This window comes from Megalobrama amblycephala, linkage group LG15, assembly GCF_018812025.1.
Source record: "Megalobrama amblycephala isolate DHTTF-2021 linkage group LG15, ASM1881202v1, whole genome shotgun sequence".
NCBI lineage: Eukaryota > Metazoa > Chordata > Actinopteri > Cypriniformes > Xenocyprididae > Megalobrama > Megalobrama amblycephala.
The window spans coordinates 16,398,227-16,421,133 of record NC_063058.1 but is presented as its reverse complement, the minus strand read 5'-3'; the positions used below and the strand labels follow the sequence as shown (position 1 = coordinate 16,421,133).

The 22,907-nt window shown below is 36.7% G+C and overlaps 1 protein-coding gene across 5 annotated transcripts in view; it reads right to left on the bottom strand.

Annotated features, from left to right (window-relative positions):
* shank2b (SH3 and multiple ankyrin repeat domains 2b) overlaps positions 1-22,907 on the bottom strand; it is a 133,706-nt gene that overhangs the window by 75,793 nt on the left and 35,006 nt on the right. For all 5 annotated transcript variants that reach the window (XM_048158396.1, XM_048158395.1, XM_048158397.1 and 2 more), the window contains 4 exons: positions 18,154-18,321; positions 17,461-17,577; positions 12,250-12,327; positions 7,445-7,511 (listed from right to left, as the gene is read on the bottom strand). In XM_048158396.1, the coding sequence (XP_048014353.1) occupies positions 7,445-7,511; positions 12,250-12,327; positions 17,461-17,577; positions 18,154-18,321 (430 nt within the window). The remainder of the gene's footprint in view (positions 1-7,444; positions 7,512-12,249; positions 12,328-17,460; positions 17,578-18,153; positions 18,322-22,907) is intronic.

The following is a 22,907-nucleotide window of genomic DNA, read 5'->3' as shown; positions in this document are numbered from 1 at the left end:
ACACTCTTAAAAAATAAAGGCTCCAAAAGGAGGTTTTCACAGCAATGCTATAAGATCCATTTTGGGCTCCCCAAAGTAGAGTTGTCAAAAGTACCGACTTCGATACCAAGTCGATACTGAAACATTTTAAAGGTGCCCTAGATTCAAAAATTGAATTTACCTCGGCATAGTTAAATAACAAGAGTTCAGTACATGGAAAAGACATACAGTGAGTCTCAAACTCCATTGTTTCCTCCTTCTTATATAAATCTCATTTGTTTAAAAGACCTCCGAAGAACAGGTGAATCTCAACATAACACCGACTGTTACGTAACAGTCGGGATCATTAATATGTACGCCCCCAATATTTGCATATGCCAGCCCATGTTCAAGGCATTAGACAAGGGCAGAACGTCTGGATGTGCACAGCTGAATCATCAGACTAGGTAAGCAAGCAAGGACAACAGCGAAAAATGGCAGATGGAGCGACAATAACTGACATGATTCATGATATCATGATATTTTTAGTGATATTTGTAAATTGTCTTTATAAATGTCTCGTTAGCATGTTGCTAATGTACTGTTAAATGTGGTTAAAGTTACCATCGTTTCTTACTGTATTCACGGAGACAAGAGCCGTCGCTATTTTCATTTTTAAACACTTGCAGTCTGTATAATTCATAAACACAACTTCATTCTTTATAAATCTCTCCAACAGTGTAGCATTAGCCGTTAGCCACGGAGCACAGCCTCAAATTCATTCAGAATCAATGTAAACAATATAACAGTATACAATACTCACATAATCCGACGCATGCATGCCGCATGCATGACGAACACTTTGTAAAGATCCATTTGAGGGTTATATTAGCTTTGTAAACTTTGTTTAGGCACTGTTTAAGGCAAGCGCGAGCTCCGTGGGCAGGGAGCGTCAGCATTTAAAGGGGCCGCACAGCATAAATCGGCTCATATTTAATGATGCCCCAAAATAGGCAGTTAAAAAAATGAATTAAAAAAAAACTATGGGGTATTTTGAGCTGAAACTTCACAGACACATTCAGGGGACACCTTAGACTTATATTACATCTTTTAAAAAAAGTTCCTTTAAAAATGTGATGCTTCGAGCGCTGTTGAGCGAATTCGTAAATGCCTCTGATTGGCCGTTCAAGCGCTCAACAGATATGTCTGTGATTGGCTCCAATGATCAACGCAGTGGAGCGTTTGAAAGCACACGGAAGTGTCTGAAAGTGTTTTGGAGCGCGTTTGTGTAAGCGCTTGGTGAAGAGCGTCATTGATGTCTATTTACAACATGTTTTTGAAGAGCTGATCATTGTAGCCAATCACAGACATATCTGATGAGCGCGTGAACACAATGGCCAATCAGAGGCATTTAGGAATCCGCGCAACAGCGCTCAAAGTGTCACATTTTTAAAATTTCAGTATAGACTTATAGAAAAGTCGGTACTTTTGACAACACTACCCCAAAGAAACTTTAAGTGAACCATTTTATTCTTAGTGTAAAGAACATTTTAATAATCTGAAGGACCATCTTTCACTATAAAGAGCCTTTTGTACAATGGAAAGATTCTATGAATGTTAAAGGTTCTATATGGAACCATTGACACCAATAAAGAACCTTTATTTTTTTTTTAGAATGTAGTCCCAGAATCATTATCCCACATTTCTATTTTACATCAATATAGAGGGAAAACGAACTGACAAAGCAATCAAAGTCACTCAATGTCACTCAATAAGCAGGTTAACAATTTTATGTCACGTCGGTGAGACGAAGATTAGCATTGCAGGTCGGAAAAAACCAGGACAAATGTGACAAAAAAATTGAACGTGACAATTCCGATCAGAAAAAAAAGCGTAGGACTTGATAATGGCCTAAATTCAGTACAGGAAATAGTAGGAATTCTGCTGCTGCGCAAGTGTGTGTGTGTTCGTGTATATGGATGAGTCTCCTCTCCCTGTAAGGTCTGTAGCTTATGTAGGTCAGCCCCACTGAGTAACGCTCTCTCTAGACGAATGCTTGGGTTCAGCACACGAAACCATCTATAGGGTGCAACGACAATGTGTACACAACCTTCAAGGGCAAACATATATCACAAATATCATAATTTATAAAGCACATGGATCACATGTGGAATTTAGTGAAAATGTACATGCAAAATGCCTGTTATGAATAATTAATATGTAAATGAGTTATTTATGGCATGTTATCTCCACTCTACATTATACACGAACATATCCGTGGCATGTGAAGACCTTCAAAGTCTGATTTACCCTGAGCAGACTTCATTTTATCCAAATCCTTTCGTTTAATGATGTCTAATGATTAATTAAATCTGTTGTGCCTTCCCTGCCTTTAATGAGGCAGATGATTATGCGGTCCGTTAATTGAAACGAGCGCATTCAATCACTGCAATCCTCAGAGTGTGGCTGAGAGTGTCAGAAAAATATAGGGATGCATTTTACTTTTGGTAAATTAACACTGACATCTGCTACACGTGTTAGAGCTGTGGGAGTAGAGTGCCGTGCAAGGTAAAAAAAATTATTTGTCATCTATTTATGTCCAAAATATTCTGCCGAATATGCATGATCATGATTTTTTTCTTCACTATACAGAGTAAGACTTTATAGGAAGATATACACACACACACTTGCACACAATATATATATATGCATAGTTACTGTATGAAAACTCATTTTGCTCATTCGCAAAATAACTTTGAATGACCCTAAATACAATAAATAGACCTTGTATGTTCACTTAAGGTTCAGAAGCACAATTATAAGTTCAAGTAAACCACTTCAGGAGCCCTAGAGGCACAAATTGCTGAGGCCCAGCATTATAACACTGCATAATTACGGGAGCCGCTTGAGATGACGTCTCTTGTCTCACTAGCAACAATAGAGGAAGCCCATTTTAGCTTATGTTAGCCTTTAGCACATAGTACAAGTTTTGCACCTGCAGCATCAGCTGCCTGCCTGACAACTGGATCATATCATACACCTTAATAAATATGATACTCTCTTGGGCATTTTGCAGAGGAATAGCATTTTAAATTAATTAAATTATTTGGTCATACTCATTTTCAAAATAATCAAGACTTTAGAGGTGTTCATAACACTGTGACCTTACAGCGATGTGTAATTTATCTATGCAAATTTAAAGCTAAAATGCTGCATGACACAACACAATCACAGCCAGTCAGAATATCTAGAGTGCAAGGCAGCACTGTATTGATATTCATCAAACATAATTCATCAGAAATTCATTCAGCATGAACCACACATGAATCAAACTTTGTTTTGTATATAATTTCAAGTCTATATTTGTTCTATAAACTACTATTGGCATTTGGCTTACACTGATAGAATGTTAAAGGGGACATATCATGAAAATCTGACTTTTTTCCGTGTTTAAGTGTAGCCAGTTCTAACGCCGTGGCCAATCAATTAAAGGGTCGATTCAACACTGGATTTGCACAAAAGACTAACATGCTGGCACATGCTGGTCGATGAGTTGAATCAACTCCACAGCAACTACATAAATGTATCCTCTAACCATTCAGAAACGTCCAGTTACATTCTAAAAGTTGTAACTTCTTCCTGAGTCTCTCCATCAGTGTCCGACTCCGGTTTGAACAATGTAAGGCTGAACACCGTTACTGACAATCGCCATTTTGGCTGCGTGAGATTCTCCTGCTTTGTTGTTGTTGAACAACTGAAGCGCAAGCTGTTAAAGCTCCGCCCTCTTCTGGAAAGGGGGCTCATTTGCATTTAAAGGGACATGCACAAAAACGTTGCGTTTTTGCTCATACCCAAATAGGGGCAAATTTAACAAGATATAATAAACGATCTGTGGGGTATTTTGAGCTGAAACTTCACAGACACATTCTTACATCTTTTGAAATAGGGCATAATAGGTCCCCTTTAAAGGGTAAATTCACCCAAAAATGAAAATTTTGTCATCATTTACTCTCAAGTTGTTCCAGGTTTGCTTCTAATGAACACAAAAGAAGATATTTTAAAGAATGTTGGTAACCAGACAGTTTACAGTAGCCATTGACTTTCATAGTTGGAAAAAATATACTATGGTAGTCAATGGGTGCCATCAACTCTCTGGTTAATAACATTCTTTAAAATATCTTCTTTTGTGTTCATTAGAAGAAATAAACTCATACAGGTTTGGAACAACTTCAGGGTGAGTAAATGATGACAAAATATTTATTTTTGGGTGACCTGTCCCTTTAAAGATTTAAAGGGCCTGTTTACACCTGGTCACTTCAAACATTTGCTCTGCTCGGATAGCTATCCGACAGTGAAAAGACCAGGTGTAAATGCCTTTCAAAATGCTTTCTAGAGATGGATTTTAATCCAAATCACAAAACACTTTAAGAGGTGGTTTGAGATGCATTGCAAATGAAACTGAAAAAGTGTAAATGCATGAGGTTGTTGAAAGTAAGTCGCAGATGCTCAAAACACACTCAAAAAAATGAACTTTCACTGTTGTTAGTTTCACTCAAACCACCCTTGTTCACATTACTTAAAAAACTCATGTAACTACATGAACGTAATTTAACTGTGTTGTTTCTACTAAAATTGAGTATTGTCAGCTTTACTTAGTAAGTGTTTGTTCAGTCAACTTAACATTGCTTTGTGAAACGCACACATTATTGTTGACATAACTAACTGTGCAGTGGATCCGTAGTTCCCAGCATGCTTTGCAAGGGACTTAATTAGGAGAGTAAATTTAGGGATTAAAGTGTTATTTTATGTGTTTTTCAGTAAAGGGAAAGATGTTGTTAGTTTATGTTAGTGTTTAATATTCAGTTATGTTGGACATTTAGAGTAGTTTCTGTAATGTTTTTGCATTTTGTGGTTACCATCATGCAGAAGAGTGTCGCCTGTGTTTAGGCTGTGCGCACTCATATACACATGCTTATAGGATGAAATTCCTGTTCTCAATTCAATTGAGTTTGTTCAATTAGTTATTTTTTGAGCGCGTTTTGGGGTGAGGGGCTGCATTCTGATATGTTGTATCCTTTTTATTTAAATGATTATTCAAAAAAAAAAATGTGTTCACCTTACGTAATCAACATAACATTATTAAATAAACTGCACATATAAATATTATGTAACAGTGATGTTCAAATGATTTGTATTTACTCAAAGAAATTTTGTCAGCGTTACTTGAATTTCTTTTGTTCATTCAACTAAATAGTTTTTTGTACAAATCACTCAATATTGTTGCGTGGAACCACTTGACACTTATTTTTTAAGTAAATCCAACAATTCATTTTTTTTGAGTGCACAAGTAGTGAGACTAAATATAAATAAAATAAATAAATAAAATGCAGCTCATTTCTGTTGCTTCTGTTGATGTGAATTATGTTACATTTGCATATAGAGCGGGAATTTATATTCGTTTTGTGGAGACACATTTATATGGCCAAGTGTAAATGGAACCGTTTTAAAGGGTTAGTTCACCCAAAAAGTCATTAATTACTCACCCTTACGTCTTTCCACACCTGTAAGACCTTCGTTCATCTTCGGAACACAAATTCGGAAAACATCAGAAGCCCGACTCATTATTGGCTGGCTCCTGAGTCAGCATCACACGCATGCGACGTGAACAACCTCTGCCAATAATGAGTTGGCGTTCTGACGTAGAACCTGGAAGTGCTGGACGTAAACAGCGTATGAGAATGACACAGAAGAGAAGATATTGTTGAATAAAGTCGTTATTTTTGTTTTGTTTTTGCGCACAAAAAGTATTCTCGTCGCTTCATAATATTAAGTCCGAACCACTGCAGTGACGTCGACTGTTTTTAGTACCTTTCTGGACATCGAAAGTGGCGGTTAAATTGCTGTCTATAGCCCTATTCCGACGGGACTAGTTTTCCAAACGACGTTTGAGTAACAATTCTTATCAACCTACGTCTGTGATTTTATGTACGGATTCGGACGGGACTAACATCTCCGTGTTTATTACCGAGGTAGGAGTGTCTGTGTTTTACATGTGGGCATTTCAGAAGATCACGTGTTCAGAATGCGTGGATTGCGTATGATCATATGAACTAAACATACATTTATCATCATGATTTAATAGAACTGGGTTCTTATAATAAACCCACTGGAATAAAAAGTTTTAACTTATATAATTTACACGTTATGTAATTAAGTGCAGAAATGAAAGTAATCTTACCTGAAACTGATATTACAGTAGCCAGTCTTAACAGTTTACGTGATTTGGCTCTTCTTCTTGATTTATTTTTTTTATTTCTTCGCAGTGTACCAAACACATCTACATCCATTATCGGTGCGCAAAAAGCAGAAACTTGAATACCGGCGCGATAGCGAGAGATTGTACGGTAGTTCACGTTGACCAAAACACACAAGAAAAAGCGTTTTGGAAAAAACATTTTCGGAAATCACAGACATTCGCATTCGGACGGGATTAGATTTCTCTGAGGACCGCCGAGTTTGACGAAAAACAGTAGGTAATTTGCTCTGGAATTTTTACAGAGGTCGTGTGAGAAAAAGACAGACATGGCAGATTCAGACGGGATTAAAATCTCAAAGTACGTCTGTGAAACAGAAATTTCTCTAACGTCCCCCTGTGAAACTAGTCCCGTCCGAATAGGGCTTATGGACGAGTCATATATAGGGCTGGGCGATATATCGCATGCGATTGTCACGCGCATTTCGTCAGTAAAGCCGGTTTCCTGATTACCACTAAATCGCCATCACCTGCTTTCAAATGGAGCGCCATTGAATAGACAGAGCCGTAGATCACTGACAAGCTACGCAATATCGCGTTCATTATCGAAGGCGATTCATCTTCGATAATGAACGCGATACTGCGTAGCTTGTCAGTGAACTACGGCTCTGTATATTAAATGCCGCTTCATTTGAAAGCAGGTGATGGCGATTTCGCGGTAATCAGGGAACCGGCTTTACTGACAAAATGCGCGTGACAATCTCATGCAATATATCGCCCAGCCCTAGTCATATACCTCTCAAATTTCATCAAAAATATCTTAATTTGTGTTCTGAAGATGAACGAAGGTCTTACGGGTGTTACAACATGAGGGTGAGTAATTAATGACAAAATTTTCATTTTTGGGCGAACTAACCCTTTAACAAATCAGATCAGATAGCTCAATAAAAACGCATGAAATGACCAGGCCCAAAATGTCCAACAGTGATGATGTCAAATCACAATTCAGTATTCAAATATTCCAATTGGAATTCAGTATGCACATATTATCATAGTATTTTGTTGCTTATTGCCAATGGGACTGGTTAGGGGAAAAATCTGATTTACATGGATACAGTCTTTTATTATTTACATTGTATGTGCATCTAGCTAAGGAACATTTCTGGTAATCACGAAAAAAAAAAAACAGGTGTTTTTCATAAACATCAAGGAAGGTGCAGTAATCCAACTTACCAATATCAGCGTCTTTGTGATTCTTTATGAACTCTGCAAGCTCAAAATTTCCAGCAATTATTGCCACCTTAAAGAAAAACACATATATAGCATATTAGATTCATTCACTGGCTTTCCTATCCATTTTCCATTTTTTGTTTGAGGCTGCATAAAACAAATTACTGCAGAACAAGTACAGAACAAACAACATGAAAGTGTCTGAGTCTGCAAACTTGAACAGACCGAATCCAAAATAAGACCATTGTAACATAACACCTAGACGCAGATTATATATTTTTATCAATTGAATGAGTCCTTGGTGAAAAAAAGTATTACTTTTGTCAAAATAATAATAATAAACTTTTTAACAGTAAAAACTCTACAGCATGAACATTCTGCCTCCTTTTGTGTTTGACAATAAAAAAGGAAATATGGGTTTTGAGTAACTTCTTAGTGAACTATTCCCTGCAAAGCTTAATGTAACCTCAAAAGGGCCTTCACAGCAATGAAAAAAAAAAAAAAAAAAAGCCCTGTACAATAGCACGACTTCCCATTCAGCAGATGTTCATTTCTATTTAATGGCTTTAATTTTACCACCCTTTAAAAAGCTAGTTACGCAGTCTATTATAAGATCTATAATTTACTCATCAGTCTGGTCACCAAGTCTGGTCGTGAGAACAAAACTGGGTTTTAAATGGTACACCAAGGCAGAGTAACACATTACGCTTGTGGGTTTTGGAGTACTGTATTCCTAAGAGTGATCAAACACAGACTTCATTCACATTACACTAAATTAGTTGCTAAGATTTTCATAATGAGCTTGAGAAGAACCGCATTCCTTTTCGAATGAAATACAGTGCTTGGCTGCAGCTTAGAGCTGATGCTAGATGAGTTAAGAAGAAAAATACAACAGCAAGGTAAGTTAAGGCCCAAAATTGAAACAAATAGGTTAAGAAATCTCTTCAACTATTTAATATGATTCACACAAACAGTTTTGGCTGATTTGTGGTATGAAAGCGCACATTAAGTAAGAGCTGCAACCTTTCGGACCCAGTGTCATCGTTCTCAGAGTAAAAGGGTATAGCAGTAATACAATTTGCTCTGCACACTTTCGATTTTGCCGGGGAGAAGTTCTGTTAAACCGGGCGGATCGGAGCGTTCCAGAGGAGAGCCTGAAGTTTCATGAGCTGCTTAAATGAGTTGTAATCGAGCGATCACCGAGGCGTGAAATATGATTTTAGCAGCATGAGATGAATAATACAGCGCATTAAACAACGCATCAGGAGAGCACTGATATGTACATTACATAAACACTTCACTCCTACGTTAGGTTTGGAGTGAGCAGGGTCAGTTCAAAGCTTTAGAGGTTGTAAACCGAGCAACTAGCACAATGAGTCCAGCCATGAAAACTAAATGCAGCAGCAAGTGTTGCTAATGTTTGACTCAATGCGTTTGACTGTAGAGCCGACTGCAAAACTAATGATCTCAGTTCTATTTTAATGTTTTTGGAGGTTTGCCATTGGATTACTGTTGCGATATGTGCCATCTTGCTAATAAAAGCCACAGTTTTCCTTGAGGCACAAACAACAACATATATTTGAGTACTGTACAAACCAAGTATTTTTCCACTCTGGATATTGCATTGAAGGTGTTTAAACGTTAACCATAATCTAAAAACATTCCACAAATGTTGAATTTGCTGGATGAACGGGTCTGTGCACTATGAAATCAAACTTTGAATAAAAACGCAAAATGTGATAGATATTTCAGTCAAGGAGGTTGCATTTCAAAGGGTTAAGCTTTCATTATGTAGGTGGTCTAGTACAGTATTGATGTTGGCATGTTTGTTATTAAAGGGTTTACTGTACATGGTATTTTGCTATCAGCATTTGCTTTGAAGCTTTAATAATTCATTATGATAGTGATATGAAGGGTGGCGATTATGGGTTAGGATTATGTCATTTTAATAGCAACTGAACTCAAAATAATCAAAAAAATGGAGTATTAGATGTGGGTACTTAAAAGATTGGATCTTAAAATATTACTATTATAATGTATCACAATGTAAAATCAATCCTATAAATTAAATATCATGACTGTTCCTGTATCAATCTTGAAATACTTTTATTCAATTTGTAGTTTTATTCCCCTGGAAAGTGTAAACACTCTGTCTCTGTGGTGCAATCAAAACATTGCTGTTTGCTTAAAGATTCAGACCTGCCTCACAAGACAACAGCAGTTCAACCAATGGTGTGAGTATGGGTGTGGCTATCTGTTTGGAATGGGCGGAGCTATCCAACCAATTGAAGATGGAGTTTTTGAGAAGCCTGTTTGAAAACAATCATTGGCCATCATGAAACACAAGCTGAAGTTTCTGTGTAAACTGTTCATGAATTAATAAATTCTGCTAAATGAATAAATGCTTAATTCATAAATGTGTAAATTTAAGAAAAATTCCTTCTGCTTGTATTGGCACAACTATATAGTGCAAAACAATGACTTCAGTTTTACCTGTTTTTCTAATAATAATCACTATTAACTACAACCAATGGTGTGAGTATGGGCGTGGCTATCTGTTTGGAATGGGCGGGGCTATCCAACCAATTGAAAATGGAGTTTTTGAGAAACCTGTTTGAAAACAATAATTGGCCATCATGAATTCTGCTAAATTCTGCTAAATTAATAAACATTCTGTCATGACAACTGTCTTGAGTGTTTGACATGGTAATGGGCATGAAAATGTTGATATGTTTGGACTTGGCGGAATAGATCTGCTACGCTGCTGCTGCTGCAGAGCAAGTACAGGACTTACTACTGCCAATACATACATAACACACTGCTGTAAGTAAGACATGCTGCTGCTGTACAATATAATGTACATGAATTACCTGTAGCAGATCTATACAGGTGGAGCTGGGGAAGGTGGAGGGTTTCTGAAAACGCGCTGCACTGCTAAGGCAAATGCTACCCAAGTATTTTGAAGTTTGAGCATGCAACCTCATTGGCTACTGAATCAGCTGTGCCCTATAGGGAATGATGTGATTACGAGCAGGTTGAGTTAAATGACCTATCAGGCTGCGCCATCTAGAGTTTTAAGACAGAACTTTGTATTTCTGCTTAATTCATAAATGTGTAAATTTAAGAGAAATTTCTTCTGCTTGTGTTGGCGCAAATATACGGTGCAAAAATGACTTCAGTTTTACCTGTTTTCTAATAACAATCACTATTAACTACAATGTAAATTCTAATGTTGTCATTAATAAAATGTTATGTTAAGTTACAATAACTTAACAATACTTAAAATACAACGTTTTGGTATCATAACTCAAACAGTTAAACCAACTCTGCTCTGATTACATATGGTCCCTCTCTATATAGTGTTAAAGTAACACTGAAGCAGAGTTAAAGTTAATGACACAATTAAGTGATTAATTAAGTTATGATTGAGCATTAGTGATGAACACCTGCTGTTAACAAGCAGAATCACTGAAGAGAAACACAATAACTACAAATGACTTCCAGCCACAGCCTTAGATAAAATCAACTGAAGATAAAATACATTAAATTAAACAACTCCACTAACAGCATATTATCTCATTAACTTTAACTCTGCTTCAGTGTTATTTTTTTAGAGAGGGACCATATCTTCTCTGAGCAGAGTTGATTTAACTCTGGGGATTTTGCTGTGTATGTTTAAACTGGAACCTCAGTGTTGGAACTTATTTGGCAGCAAAATCTAAATTAAAATTTTAAGTGTTAAATATTTAAATTATTTATTCTGTCTCCATTTAATCTTATTGGTCATGATTAAAGTTCTACCTGACAACTGCATTGATTTGAGGAGAACAACAAAAGGCGGTAAATCATGCAACAACCCTAACTGACTCATAATGAAGATGAAAGTATGCTACATTTGTAGGTAGATGTTAAAATATGTATAGACTTTTTAATAAGTTTCTGTAAGAACATCAGAGAGGACACTTAATTTCAAACCAAGCCAATGTCTGTCACAATATGCACTAATGACTACTGGTGCAAAAATTGCTTCAGTTTGAACTTTATTTCTAATAATAAGTACTATTAACTATTGGCACAAATATTTTTTTCAGTTTTAAGACATTTCTAATAATACTCACTAATAAAAATTGCCAAGAAAAGTACTTCAGTTTCAACTATATTTCTAATAATTACTATTGGTGCAAAAATGACTTCAGTTTTTACTATAATAAATCACTAATGACTAGAGGCATTGCAGTCACAGGCATTATTGAAGGCTACTGAACAGTAAACGCAACACTGTCATCAGCCCATGGCCACAGACTTGGATCATGTCCATTGCTGTCAGACAAGCAATTGAATGTCACAATCTGACATTTGAGAAAGAAAATCCTCAAGTAAACAAACACAAGAACCAGAGATTTTTATAGGGGGGAAAAAAAACTCCACTGGCTTATTTCAGCTAAAACATTTAAGAAAATTACTTGATTTGACATTCTTTATTCCCCTCTCCAAAATCTAACTCCTAATTATCTGAAGATACCAAACCCATGCAAACAAACATAATAAAATGATTAATTACCCTCGCGCTCACTCATCGTTCTCCGAGTGCTGTCTTACATAATGCCTGAGCTTTCATGTGACATTCCGTCTAATTAATTAAGAACTCTGCGCGACAGAACAACAAACAGACGCAAGTTCATTTTGCGCTCATAATTTTTTTCCAACGCTAAACCAACAAAATATAGCAAACTTCCATGCGCAAGCTTATTTAGAAAAAATGTTTCATTCACTTATCAAAAAGTAGCCAAGCCAACATGTTCTGGTACCTGAAAGGGCGTTTGTCCTCGGTAGTTCTTGACGTCTTTGCTGGCTCCACGAACCAGAAGAACCCTGGCACACTTTTCCTTCAGAAGAAAAGCAGACAATTAATTCAATATGATCCAACTCTAACAAAAAATGTTCTACTATCTGTGTTTCTTGACCTTCTAAGAGCCAAATTAGACACGTCAAGAGGTATCCCATCTCACCCAGATCCAAAAGTGACAGACTTCTCCCTCAGCTTTTTGAAGTCCAATTCAAGTGTGATGCTACAGCAAAGTCTACACCCAAAGAGAAAGGAGAGGGGGTCTCTGCAGCAATGCCTATGTGCATGTGTGAATGTGTATGTGAGAACCAAAAGCAGAAAGACAGAGAGAGAGAGAGAGCGAGAGAGATCCAGGGCTCTGTAGCTCTCCAGCCCACTATATCCAGCTGGATTCAACAGCCCACCCACGGAATGCCTCACCACTAAACCGACACACACACAATCGCACACATACACACACCTCCATTGCCTTCTCCTCCTACCTTCCTTCTAATACTAGTTTTTTACAGCTGCTGCCAGCCCTTGTATATGAGACATAATCACATGTGAGGATGCTGCTTCTACTCCCCGCACATGAAAATATCCCTGGCCTGCATTTGGCACCGGTTACAGGTTCCTCGTTGACATGGTGACGGATCGGCACAATAGGGTTTAATCGCAAACAATCGAGGCTCGAGAACCTGGCGAACAAGATAAATTAAGCATCTTTCGCCAAAGGTTTCGCCTTGTTATGGCCGATAACTTCAAATAACGACCCCATTGGTCAGCTCAGGAAGAACACAGAAATACATCATATGTGACAAGCAGTGAATTCGAGCGTGTCCACAAATCAATAAATGACACTTGCCATCGGCAGGGCCATCTTCTCACCTTAAAATAAACTATATTTTCTAGTCATAAGACCTGGGGTGGTGCAATTTAGTTTTAACCGTATTTAACGGCATATTGATTTTCATGGTAAATGAAAACAAGGCTGTGAGTGAGAGATGTACATTTCGTTCAATTTCATTATTTGTAATGCTAAAGTATATAGGTTGTGTAAAATTTTTGTTTTCAACTAAAAACTGAAACTTTTTATGCATTTTGGCTGTTCATTCGCACCACAACTGCATTTTGAGGGCCTGACTTTTGAAACTTTTCAAAGTACTAGTTTTTGAAAACGATAACAATACTGTCTCCATGTAAACTACAAAGAGGCGAATTTGTGAGAACGGTGACGTCATGCGCATGCGTATTACATGTTTAGCCTATAAGCATGTAGTGTTTTTAGTCGATAAGCATGTAGTGTTTTTTTACAAACTGACATCGCCATCTACTGGCCTGGCAGCATAATACAGCGTTTTTAGTCGTTTTTGTGGATCTGTGTGAACGGGGATTGTTTTGACACCATTGTCGTCTGTATGAGAAAAACGCAAAGGAAAAACATTTCCGTTTCAGTAAATCATTGTCGTGCAAACGTACCCGTAGATTTCATTGTTCATAATGTTAAAGTGTATAGGTTGTGTAAAACTAGGGACCTTTTAGACAACACCATTTTCAACTAAAAACTGAAAACTTTTTATGTGTTTTGCCCATTCATTTACACGACAACAGCATTTTGGGGGCCTGAAAATGCAAACTTTTGAAACTTTTCAAAGTGCAAGTTTTTGAAAACTCTAACATTATTGTCTCTGTGTAAACAATAGGGGTGTAACAATACGCTCAGGTCACGATATGGTACGTATCTCGATACTGAGTTCACGATATGATACGTATCACGATATTTTGAACAAATTAAACTGAAATTCAAATCAGATTTATTTAAAAAACATTAACAAATTTCAATAATTTTCCTTGTTGTACATACAAGATCACATTTCAAGGTTTAATAAATACCTTCCATATTCAAATTAACAGCTGAATAGGTCTGTCACTGAAAAACAAAAAGTTAAATTTAACATGAACTTAGAATTAAGAATCCTAAGGGGCCGTTCACATATGGTGTCTAAAAACGCGTTGCACTCCCGTGGCGTCGGTCGTTGCTATGTAACCATGAACTGCGCTCTCCAAGAGGAGTAGGCAGTTTCAGCAAAGGATAAACTGATTTCTAGCCCTTGCATTACCTTTACTACTAGATATATTTATGGAGATAAGACTGCCATCATACATACATATCGTAACATTTTTGCATCACGAAATATCGTACTGCGATATATCGCTACACCCCTAGTAAACAACAAAGAGAAGAATTTGTGAAAATGGTAACGTCATGCACATGCATATTACGTGTTTAGTCTATAAGCACATAGTGTTTTCTTACAAAGTGACATTGCCATCTACTGGCCTGGCAGCTTAATACAGCGTTTTTACTCATTTTCGTGGATCCATGTGGACGGGATCATTTTGACAACATTGTCGCCTGAATGCGGAAAATGCATAGGAAAAACTTCCATTTTTAGTACATCGTTGTCATGTAAACTCAGACTTTAAGACAGCACATGATACTGAATACTATGTTTCCCTTTACAGAACTTGTACATAAAGGCCCATTCACTCCAAGAACAATAACGTTCGTTTTATTATAAGCGTGCAACGCAGTTTTGTCGTCTGCCACTTTAAATGCTCAAGCTTTTTAAAGCAGGATGGATTCTGATTGGCTGTCAAAGTTTTTAGCATTCGACAGCTTGGTTATTCCAACAATATCGCTTCTCTGTGTCATTACTTGTTATAGTTGTGGTGTGGACTCTGCTCTTCTTTCAAATTTAGAACGATTTTAAAACTATATTTATCCTTATTATAGTTATGGTCTTTGGTGTGAACAGGCCTTAAGACACAGTGAATGTGGGATCAATATGACCTATGACACAGCAGGAATATGATATTATATACAGAGTGACAGTGAATACCACTAGCGCTAGCAGTTCCAGCAGACAATGGCGCCCATGCTGTGACCCCGAGCTGACGGAGCAGACTAGATCTCCCACTGAGGAAACATAAGGTGATTATCTGCCTGGCTGCTTAGTGTTGTGAGCGTAATGGGCCGTTGTCCATTCATAAATACTTGAATGCTGGTGCTAATAGTCATGAGCATTGCAACCGATTCCAGTTCAGTTTGGGGTTTATTATAGCTAGAATGGGAGACAATGGTGAATACTGAACAGTGTAATTAGTGGCAATCCGTCACTGGCATTTATACAAATGAACATGGCATCATTTCCATCCCGAACCTTCCCATGAAACAAATGAGACAAAGATAAGATACATACAGCAAATATTTTGAAAATGTATTTTATATAATATTTATTATAAAATAAAAATGTTAAATATTTTTTTCTTTGATCAATGCCACAATTTTTTATTTGATTAGTGACATTAAAAAGTAATCCTATTGTTTCCAGATTTAGAAATATAAAAAATAACACCTCATTTAATACAATTAAAAATAATAATAATAACATATAAAAATATGTAAATATACATAAACACATATATACATTTAATATACATTTTAGATATAAATGATGATTATTATTGTTATTATTTAGGTAACACTCTATTTTAGGGTCTTTTAACTAGTTGCTTATTGGCATGCATATTACTGGAATATTGGCTATTTATTAGTACTTATTAAGCAGATATTAATGCCTTATTCTGCATTCTTAATCCCACCCACACCTAAACTTAACAACTACCTTACTAACTATTAATAATACGTAATTAGGAGTTTAATGAGGGAAAAGTCATAGTTAATTGTTTATATGCAGTGCTTCCCACAGGTTTGAAATATACTTGCGGTGGTAGCCAGGTAAAAATTCTCCTATTACCCACAGCACAAAAATGGTCTACTACATGTACAGTACATTGAACAGTATTTTTATTTATTGAAATTAATTTTAATTACATAGTCTACTATTAAATTTAATTACATACTAATATTATGCATTATTACGCATTGTAAATTATGCAAAATTACAGCATTTAAATGGTTCTCCTTTTCCTATGTTCTCCTTGCTGTCATATAGTGTCTCTCAGTGAATGGGACACAGATTTTACTAGTAAAATTTATATAATGAATAATATATGTGTCAAATAATGTTCTTAGTCTTTTCTTCCTGTGGGGGAGACTACAATAATTTACTATGAATTAAATGGAAATCAAATTAAATACAATTTATTGTTTAACCAAAATACCAATAATGCCCAAAAGAAAAAGAAAAAAACTTAGCGAAATTAAAACTTATAACTTTTAATTATAAACAAGCCCGAAATTCACCGGGACTCTTATTTTGAAATGTCTGTACTATTGCAGGCTGATCCTTCAGATTCTTACAACCGTATAAAACATTTTATATAAAGGCCATAAAGAAGACATTGTAATAATTCATTAACTTGAGTTCATTATTAATCGCTTGGCATAAATGTGTGCTTTTCATTGATCGAGAATCACTTTGAAGCAGTTTTGTAGAGCGCGCAACAGCGCCCCCTTGTGACTTTGCAACATGCAGCGCCCGTGGGAATGTTAGCGGGAGTAAACTGTTCTGACGCACACATAACAAGCAGGTACAAAACGACTAGTTAATCGATCGCGAATGGTTTCATTATTTTGGGCGGATATAAAAGTATAAGAGGATAAAAATAATAAAAGCAAAAATGTGTCTCTAAATATACTTGGGTGGCCGTTATTATACCTGGGCGGCCCGACAAAGTAAAGCCTATGTGTGGGAAGCACTGTATATGTGTTCCCTATATTAAACCATTATTTATTTATTTATTTATTTATTATTTATTTATTTATTTTAGTTTTTTGTTTTTTGGAAAGGTATACCATGAAAAGGTTTTCCCTGGGTTCAAAAACCCATTCATTCATTAACATACATGATTTTCAAAAGAAACGCAGAACTTAGAAAGGTTCTCCTGTGACATCTGGCTGTAAAACCTGTTCTGCAACCTTTGTTTTTAACAGTTCAGTCCCAAAGATTCTCCTAGAAAGTTTCCCTGCTGCACTCAATCTCAGCTCTGTAGCCCTGGGGTGCCATTGATTTCTCCCCCGAAACATTATTGATTTTTTTTTTTTTTTTTTTATTATTCTCCTATTGACAGTGTATTCTGTTGTATGACGCCAATAACCTCTGTTTATTGACTGGTTAAAAGGAGCTGACTTCAGATCATTAAAGTTATAGTGTTGAGTACACACCTGTTTGTACAGGGCACAAATATGGAGAGCCGTATTCCCAGATGCATTTTCCACACACATGTCCGCTCCGTAAAACAAGAGGTGCTCCAGGTGCTGGACGTGGCCATATCGACAAGCCTGACGAACAAATGAAAACAACTAGTTTCACGCAGTGCATAATTTTTGTAAAAAAAATAAGAATCTTGTTACAGTTTCTGCTGGAAGAAAAGCTTTTATGAGCCTTAAAGATTCATGCAGTAGTCTACGACAGATCCAGAAGTCTTTTGAAACATAAAAACATCATTAAGCCTTCAGTACGCTGTCATCTCATATTTTTCAAAGTGTCTGGAAGTAAACCATACATGCTGCTTTTCCGTTTTCCCAGTAGAGTGCAATCAAAAACGCCACAGAAATAATATGACTGGCATCCTGCAGTCCACCTGTCACAACACTAGATGTCAGTACGCCGTCACAACAGACAGACTTGATGATTTGCTCACATTAAACTAGTTTGATCTCCTCACCTGTCCATTAATTAAACAAAGCTGCTGTCATATAAACTGCAGCTCTATTATAACTTCTGCTGCTTCCCTCTACAATGATTATATTACCCCACACAGCCATGCTCAACATTTTTAGCCAACAGAGAGCTTTAAGAACCCTTTTTATTGAATGTCACCAGCCAACTACTTATAATGTGAAAGATAACGTCACCTGGTGGATCTCGTGCCAGCCGTTCTCATCATGGCACGCGACGCTGGCATGGGCACGCAGTAGGACCTCGCAGCAGCTGGGGTCGCCACCTACGGTCACTGTATGGTAGAGTGGAGTCAAACCCTGGCTGTCCTTATAGTCTGGAGACGCTCCCAGATCTAACATAGTCTGCAGAAGAAAGAGACAGGATTAGGTTTCCGTTAGAGAGGAAAATACATCAAATACAGTTTTATGATTATGTTTTAGCAGTTCCTTGAGGGGCCTTAAAGCGTGAAATGAACTTTCTTCCTGTCTGCTGCCTTCCACGTCACGGCTCAAGATTGGTTCGAGACTGCGCGCTGAGACTTTTTTAGTTTTTTTTTTTTTTTTTTATGTTCATGTGTGACAAGCCAAATTAAAAATAAAATTTGTGCAATTCTTAAGGAGCTATTTCTAATATTAACCCTTTAGTCTTGTTGTCATAACTTAAGGTATTTAGGTTCATTCAGTGGTGTTAAATAATATTTTTGACTTAAATAAAGTCAATTAATTTACACTAACGTTCAAAAGTTAGGGGTCGGTACTAGAGATGCACCGATTGATCGCCAGTGATCGGAATCGGCCGATTTTCCTCATGATCGGCCCGGATCGGTGATCGGCCGATCAGTCTCACTTCTTACCGATTCCGACCACAGGCAATCCGCTTGTTTAGTCGTGACGTAAGGAACGCAGTTTCCGGGTCCAAGCCTCGACTCGTTTCACTTGAGAATGCCATCGACGGCCGTTTATGAGCGCTATTTGTTCATATTAAACATCAAACATTTTAAAAAGTTGAACATTTTAAATACTTACAGTTTACACAACAGTCTCCAAGCAGTCTCTGATATTTTCCATAAACGTGTGTATTTATCGCAATGGTTAACATCAGTAGCCTTTAGCATCGCATACAGTGGAAACGCGACTGGCTCTGGCACGCACGATACGTTAGGAGTAAAATATCACATCATATGGCTTTGGTGCATCAGTGACAGGTGAAGTACAGACAGCGGGTTGTTCATGTATTGCAGGGTCAGGATGCTCTAGTCATGCAGTAGCACTGTTGTGGAAGGTCAGTAAAGTAAAGGGCAATTAAGGGCACGAAAACTGTTTATTGTATTGTGATATTATTAACTAATAAATGTACTAAACTGAAATGTTGTCCCTGAGCGCCGTAACGACATCTCTCATAAAGATTTGCAACTTTGCAAAGTAAACAATGATCCAAAAAACACTTAGCCTCTTTGCTAATTAGCACACTAAATACCATTGGTATGCTACTTCCGCCGCCTCACCGGAAGTTGTACCCACGTTCTCTTTTACAGTAGCGGCCCGCGGAAACAGGTGGATATAAGTGAAGCGAACAAGCCACGCTCAGTCTCAAACAGACACATAAGTCAAACAGAGTCGCAAGTACCAAAACGAGTGGCATAATGCGCTTAAACTGTCAAATACATACAAACGTATGTCAAAACCAGCGGCACAGGCAACCTGGGCGAGTATACTGATAAACACACTCAGTTTTGAATCGTTAAATAGCTAAGAAAGTGAACCCATGTCGTGTGTAACAGTATTGGGTCCGTTGAACACCGTTCATAGACTCTTAAATGGACAGTAGTCCAATATTCCTGCTGCTGTCTGTCATGTTAATCAAAGAACAAAAGACAAAGAAAATCACTTTCTGCTCTTTCAGAAATACGTTTTATAACTTGAATGGTAAGAATTGATCTGTATTAATATTTACATTAAAGACTACAGAAAGGTCCCGTTCTTCGTGATCCCATGTTTCAAACTTTAGTTAGTGTGTAATGTTGTTGTTAGAGTATAAATAAAATCTGTAAAATTTTAAAGCTCAAAGTTCAATGCCAAGCGAGATATTTTATTTAACAGAAGTCGCCTACATCGAACGGCCAGTTTGGACTACATCCCTCTACTTCCTTCTTTAATGACGTCACTAAAACAGTTTTTTGACTAACCTCTGCCCACAGGAATACACAAGAGTTGCGTTTGTAGAGTGTGTTTGTCGCCATGTCGTCGAAACGCTGTTATTTTCATCCCGCAGTCCAATCACCGGGTCTGATTCCGGCTCAAATTGATAGGGTAAAATTAAAGACATGTTTACAATAACGCTGAGCGCGTGCATCTCCACGTTATGGTAAGAGGCGTGACCTTTCCGGGCAAGGTTCGCTAAACTGCTGTCGAATCACAACACAGGAACCGCTGGCACAATCAGAACTCGTTACGTATTTCTGAAGGAGGGACTTCATAGAACAAGGAAGTCATCAGCCCGTTTTTATGACAGTGGAAACAGCGGTATACAGATAAGTAAATTATGTGAAAAATACTGCGTTTTTTTACACACGAAACATGAACACGTTATATTGCACACTATAAACACAATCAAAGCTTCAAAAAAACACGAAAAAATGGGACCTTTAAGGTAACCAATGTAAAATAACACTGAATGTCATTTTACATTTGATTACTTTAATTTTTTGTAGTATTTCTTACCTGAATAGAAACCCAGTTAACCCAAAAAAAACTTAGTTTCATAGCTCTCTTTATTCTATTGCATTTATTTGAGCTGTTTATATTTTATTTATGACTTTTACTTGTTTTTTTTTAAATGAAAATAAAACTTTGCATTGAAAAAAAGTAGATTTTTGTTTGTAGTATGTTGTCAATTATAGTTATTAGAAAGAAAATCGGAATCGGCAAAAATCGGTATCGGCCGATCTCACTAACAAAAAATCAGAAATCGGAATCAGCCAAGAAAATTGCAATCGGTGCATCTCTAGTTGGTACCTATTATCTTATGCTCACCAAGGCTGCATTTATTTGATCAAAAAACAGGAATTTTGTCAAATATTATTACCATTTAAAGCTGCAGTCCGCGATTTTTTGGCCCTCTAGCGGTTAATAAACAGAACTGCACGCGTCTTGTGGAAGAACATTGTTGCCGGAGCTACTTTTCTCCTGTATGTCTATGGCGAGTCACGCAGTTACTGTGATACTCTGCGGCGGTCTGAAATAGTCCGAATATAAACACTTATTATAAGTGTACCATAATGATTCCGGGTAAGACAAAAACACGGTTTGGAAAATGGATTCATGTTGTACATTCTCTGTAAATTTTGAACACAAAAAAAGTTACAGACAGCAGCTTTAAAATAACTGTTTTCTATTTTAATGTATATTTAAAATGTAATTTATTCCTGTGATCAAAGCTGAATTTTCAGCATGATTACGCCAGTCTTCAGTGTCACATGATTCTTCAGAAATCATTCTAATATGCTGATTTGCTGCTTAAGAAACATTTTTTATTATTATTATCAATGTTAAAAACAGTTGTGCTGCTTCATATTTTTGTGGAAACCATGATACATTTTTTCAAGATTCTATAATGAATAGAAATGTTAAAATAACAGCATTTATTTGAAATAGAAAGCTTTTGCAAAATGCCTTTACTGTCACTTTTGATCTATTTAAAGGGTTTCTTGCACCCAAAAATGAAAAAATCAGAGCACGTATCAAACTGCCAAAATCATGTGATTTCAGTAAACGAGGCCTCGTTACGTTTTGAAATTTCAATGGTTCACATGACTTTGGCAGTTTGATACACATTCCGAACCACTGATTCGAAACAAAGCTGATTCGAAGCTTCATGAAGCAGTGTTTTGAAATCGCCCATCACTAGATATTGTTGAATAAAGTCATTATTTAGTTTTTTTGGCACACAAAAAGCATTCTCTTTGCTTCATAACATTAAGGTTGAACCACTGTAGTCACATGACCTGTTTTAAATACGTCTTTAGTAGCTTTCTGGGCATCTGAAAGTGTAAATTATCTTGCTATCATTGGAGGCCTCACTGAGCCATCAGATTTAATCAAAAATATCTTAATTTGTGTTCTGAAGATGAATGAAGGTCTTATGGGTGTGGAAGTGATTAATGACAGAATTTTCATTTTTGGGTGAACTAACACTTTTATACATCCTTGCTGAATAAAAGTATCAATTTCTTTAAATAAATAAAAACTGATCCCAAACTTTTGAACAGTAATGTATATCAGAAGAAGCACCTTGAACTATTATAATCAATCATTAAACACAACAAATCTGAACATGTAAAACCTACACATAAATAAATGTGCATGTAAAACAATAGATATGAATGTAAACGAATGTGCTTGATTTTTTCAATTCCCATGACAACGTCTAGGTTTTTATTAAATTTTATACAACCAAGCAGTTTTATAACTGCATGACTAAAAGTACATTTTAGATCCTAACTAAATGACTACAAGCACTTTTTTCCTTCTAACATTATGAAACCCAGCCTCTCCAGTAATGAAAATAGGAAATCTATGGCTGTAACACTTCGAAGTGACATAAACTAACATTCTGCATGAAGCCTTTTTAAATAAACGGCCGGCAAGCAATATACTGCAAGTGCGACGGCAGCGAGGAAATGTGTTTTACAATATTCAGGGCACAAATCAGTAGTACATCAGCAGTATTATTTCTAATTCTAGTCAAGGGAAGAAAGCAACAATGAAATAATGAAAAAAAAAAACTTAATTATCGATTCCTTTGAAAAAAAAACAACAATACAGATTATGCTTTGAATGAAAGTATACCGTCAAGGTAATAAATGTACCCTGTGTAAACTCAGCAGAGTCACTGACACCATAAGACATCACTGTACTGCTCTGTTTTAGATCAGCAGCAGTCATTCTTA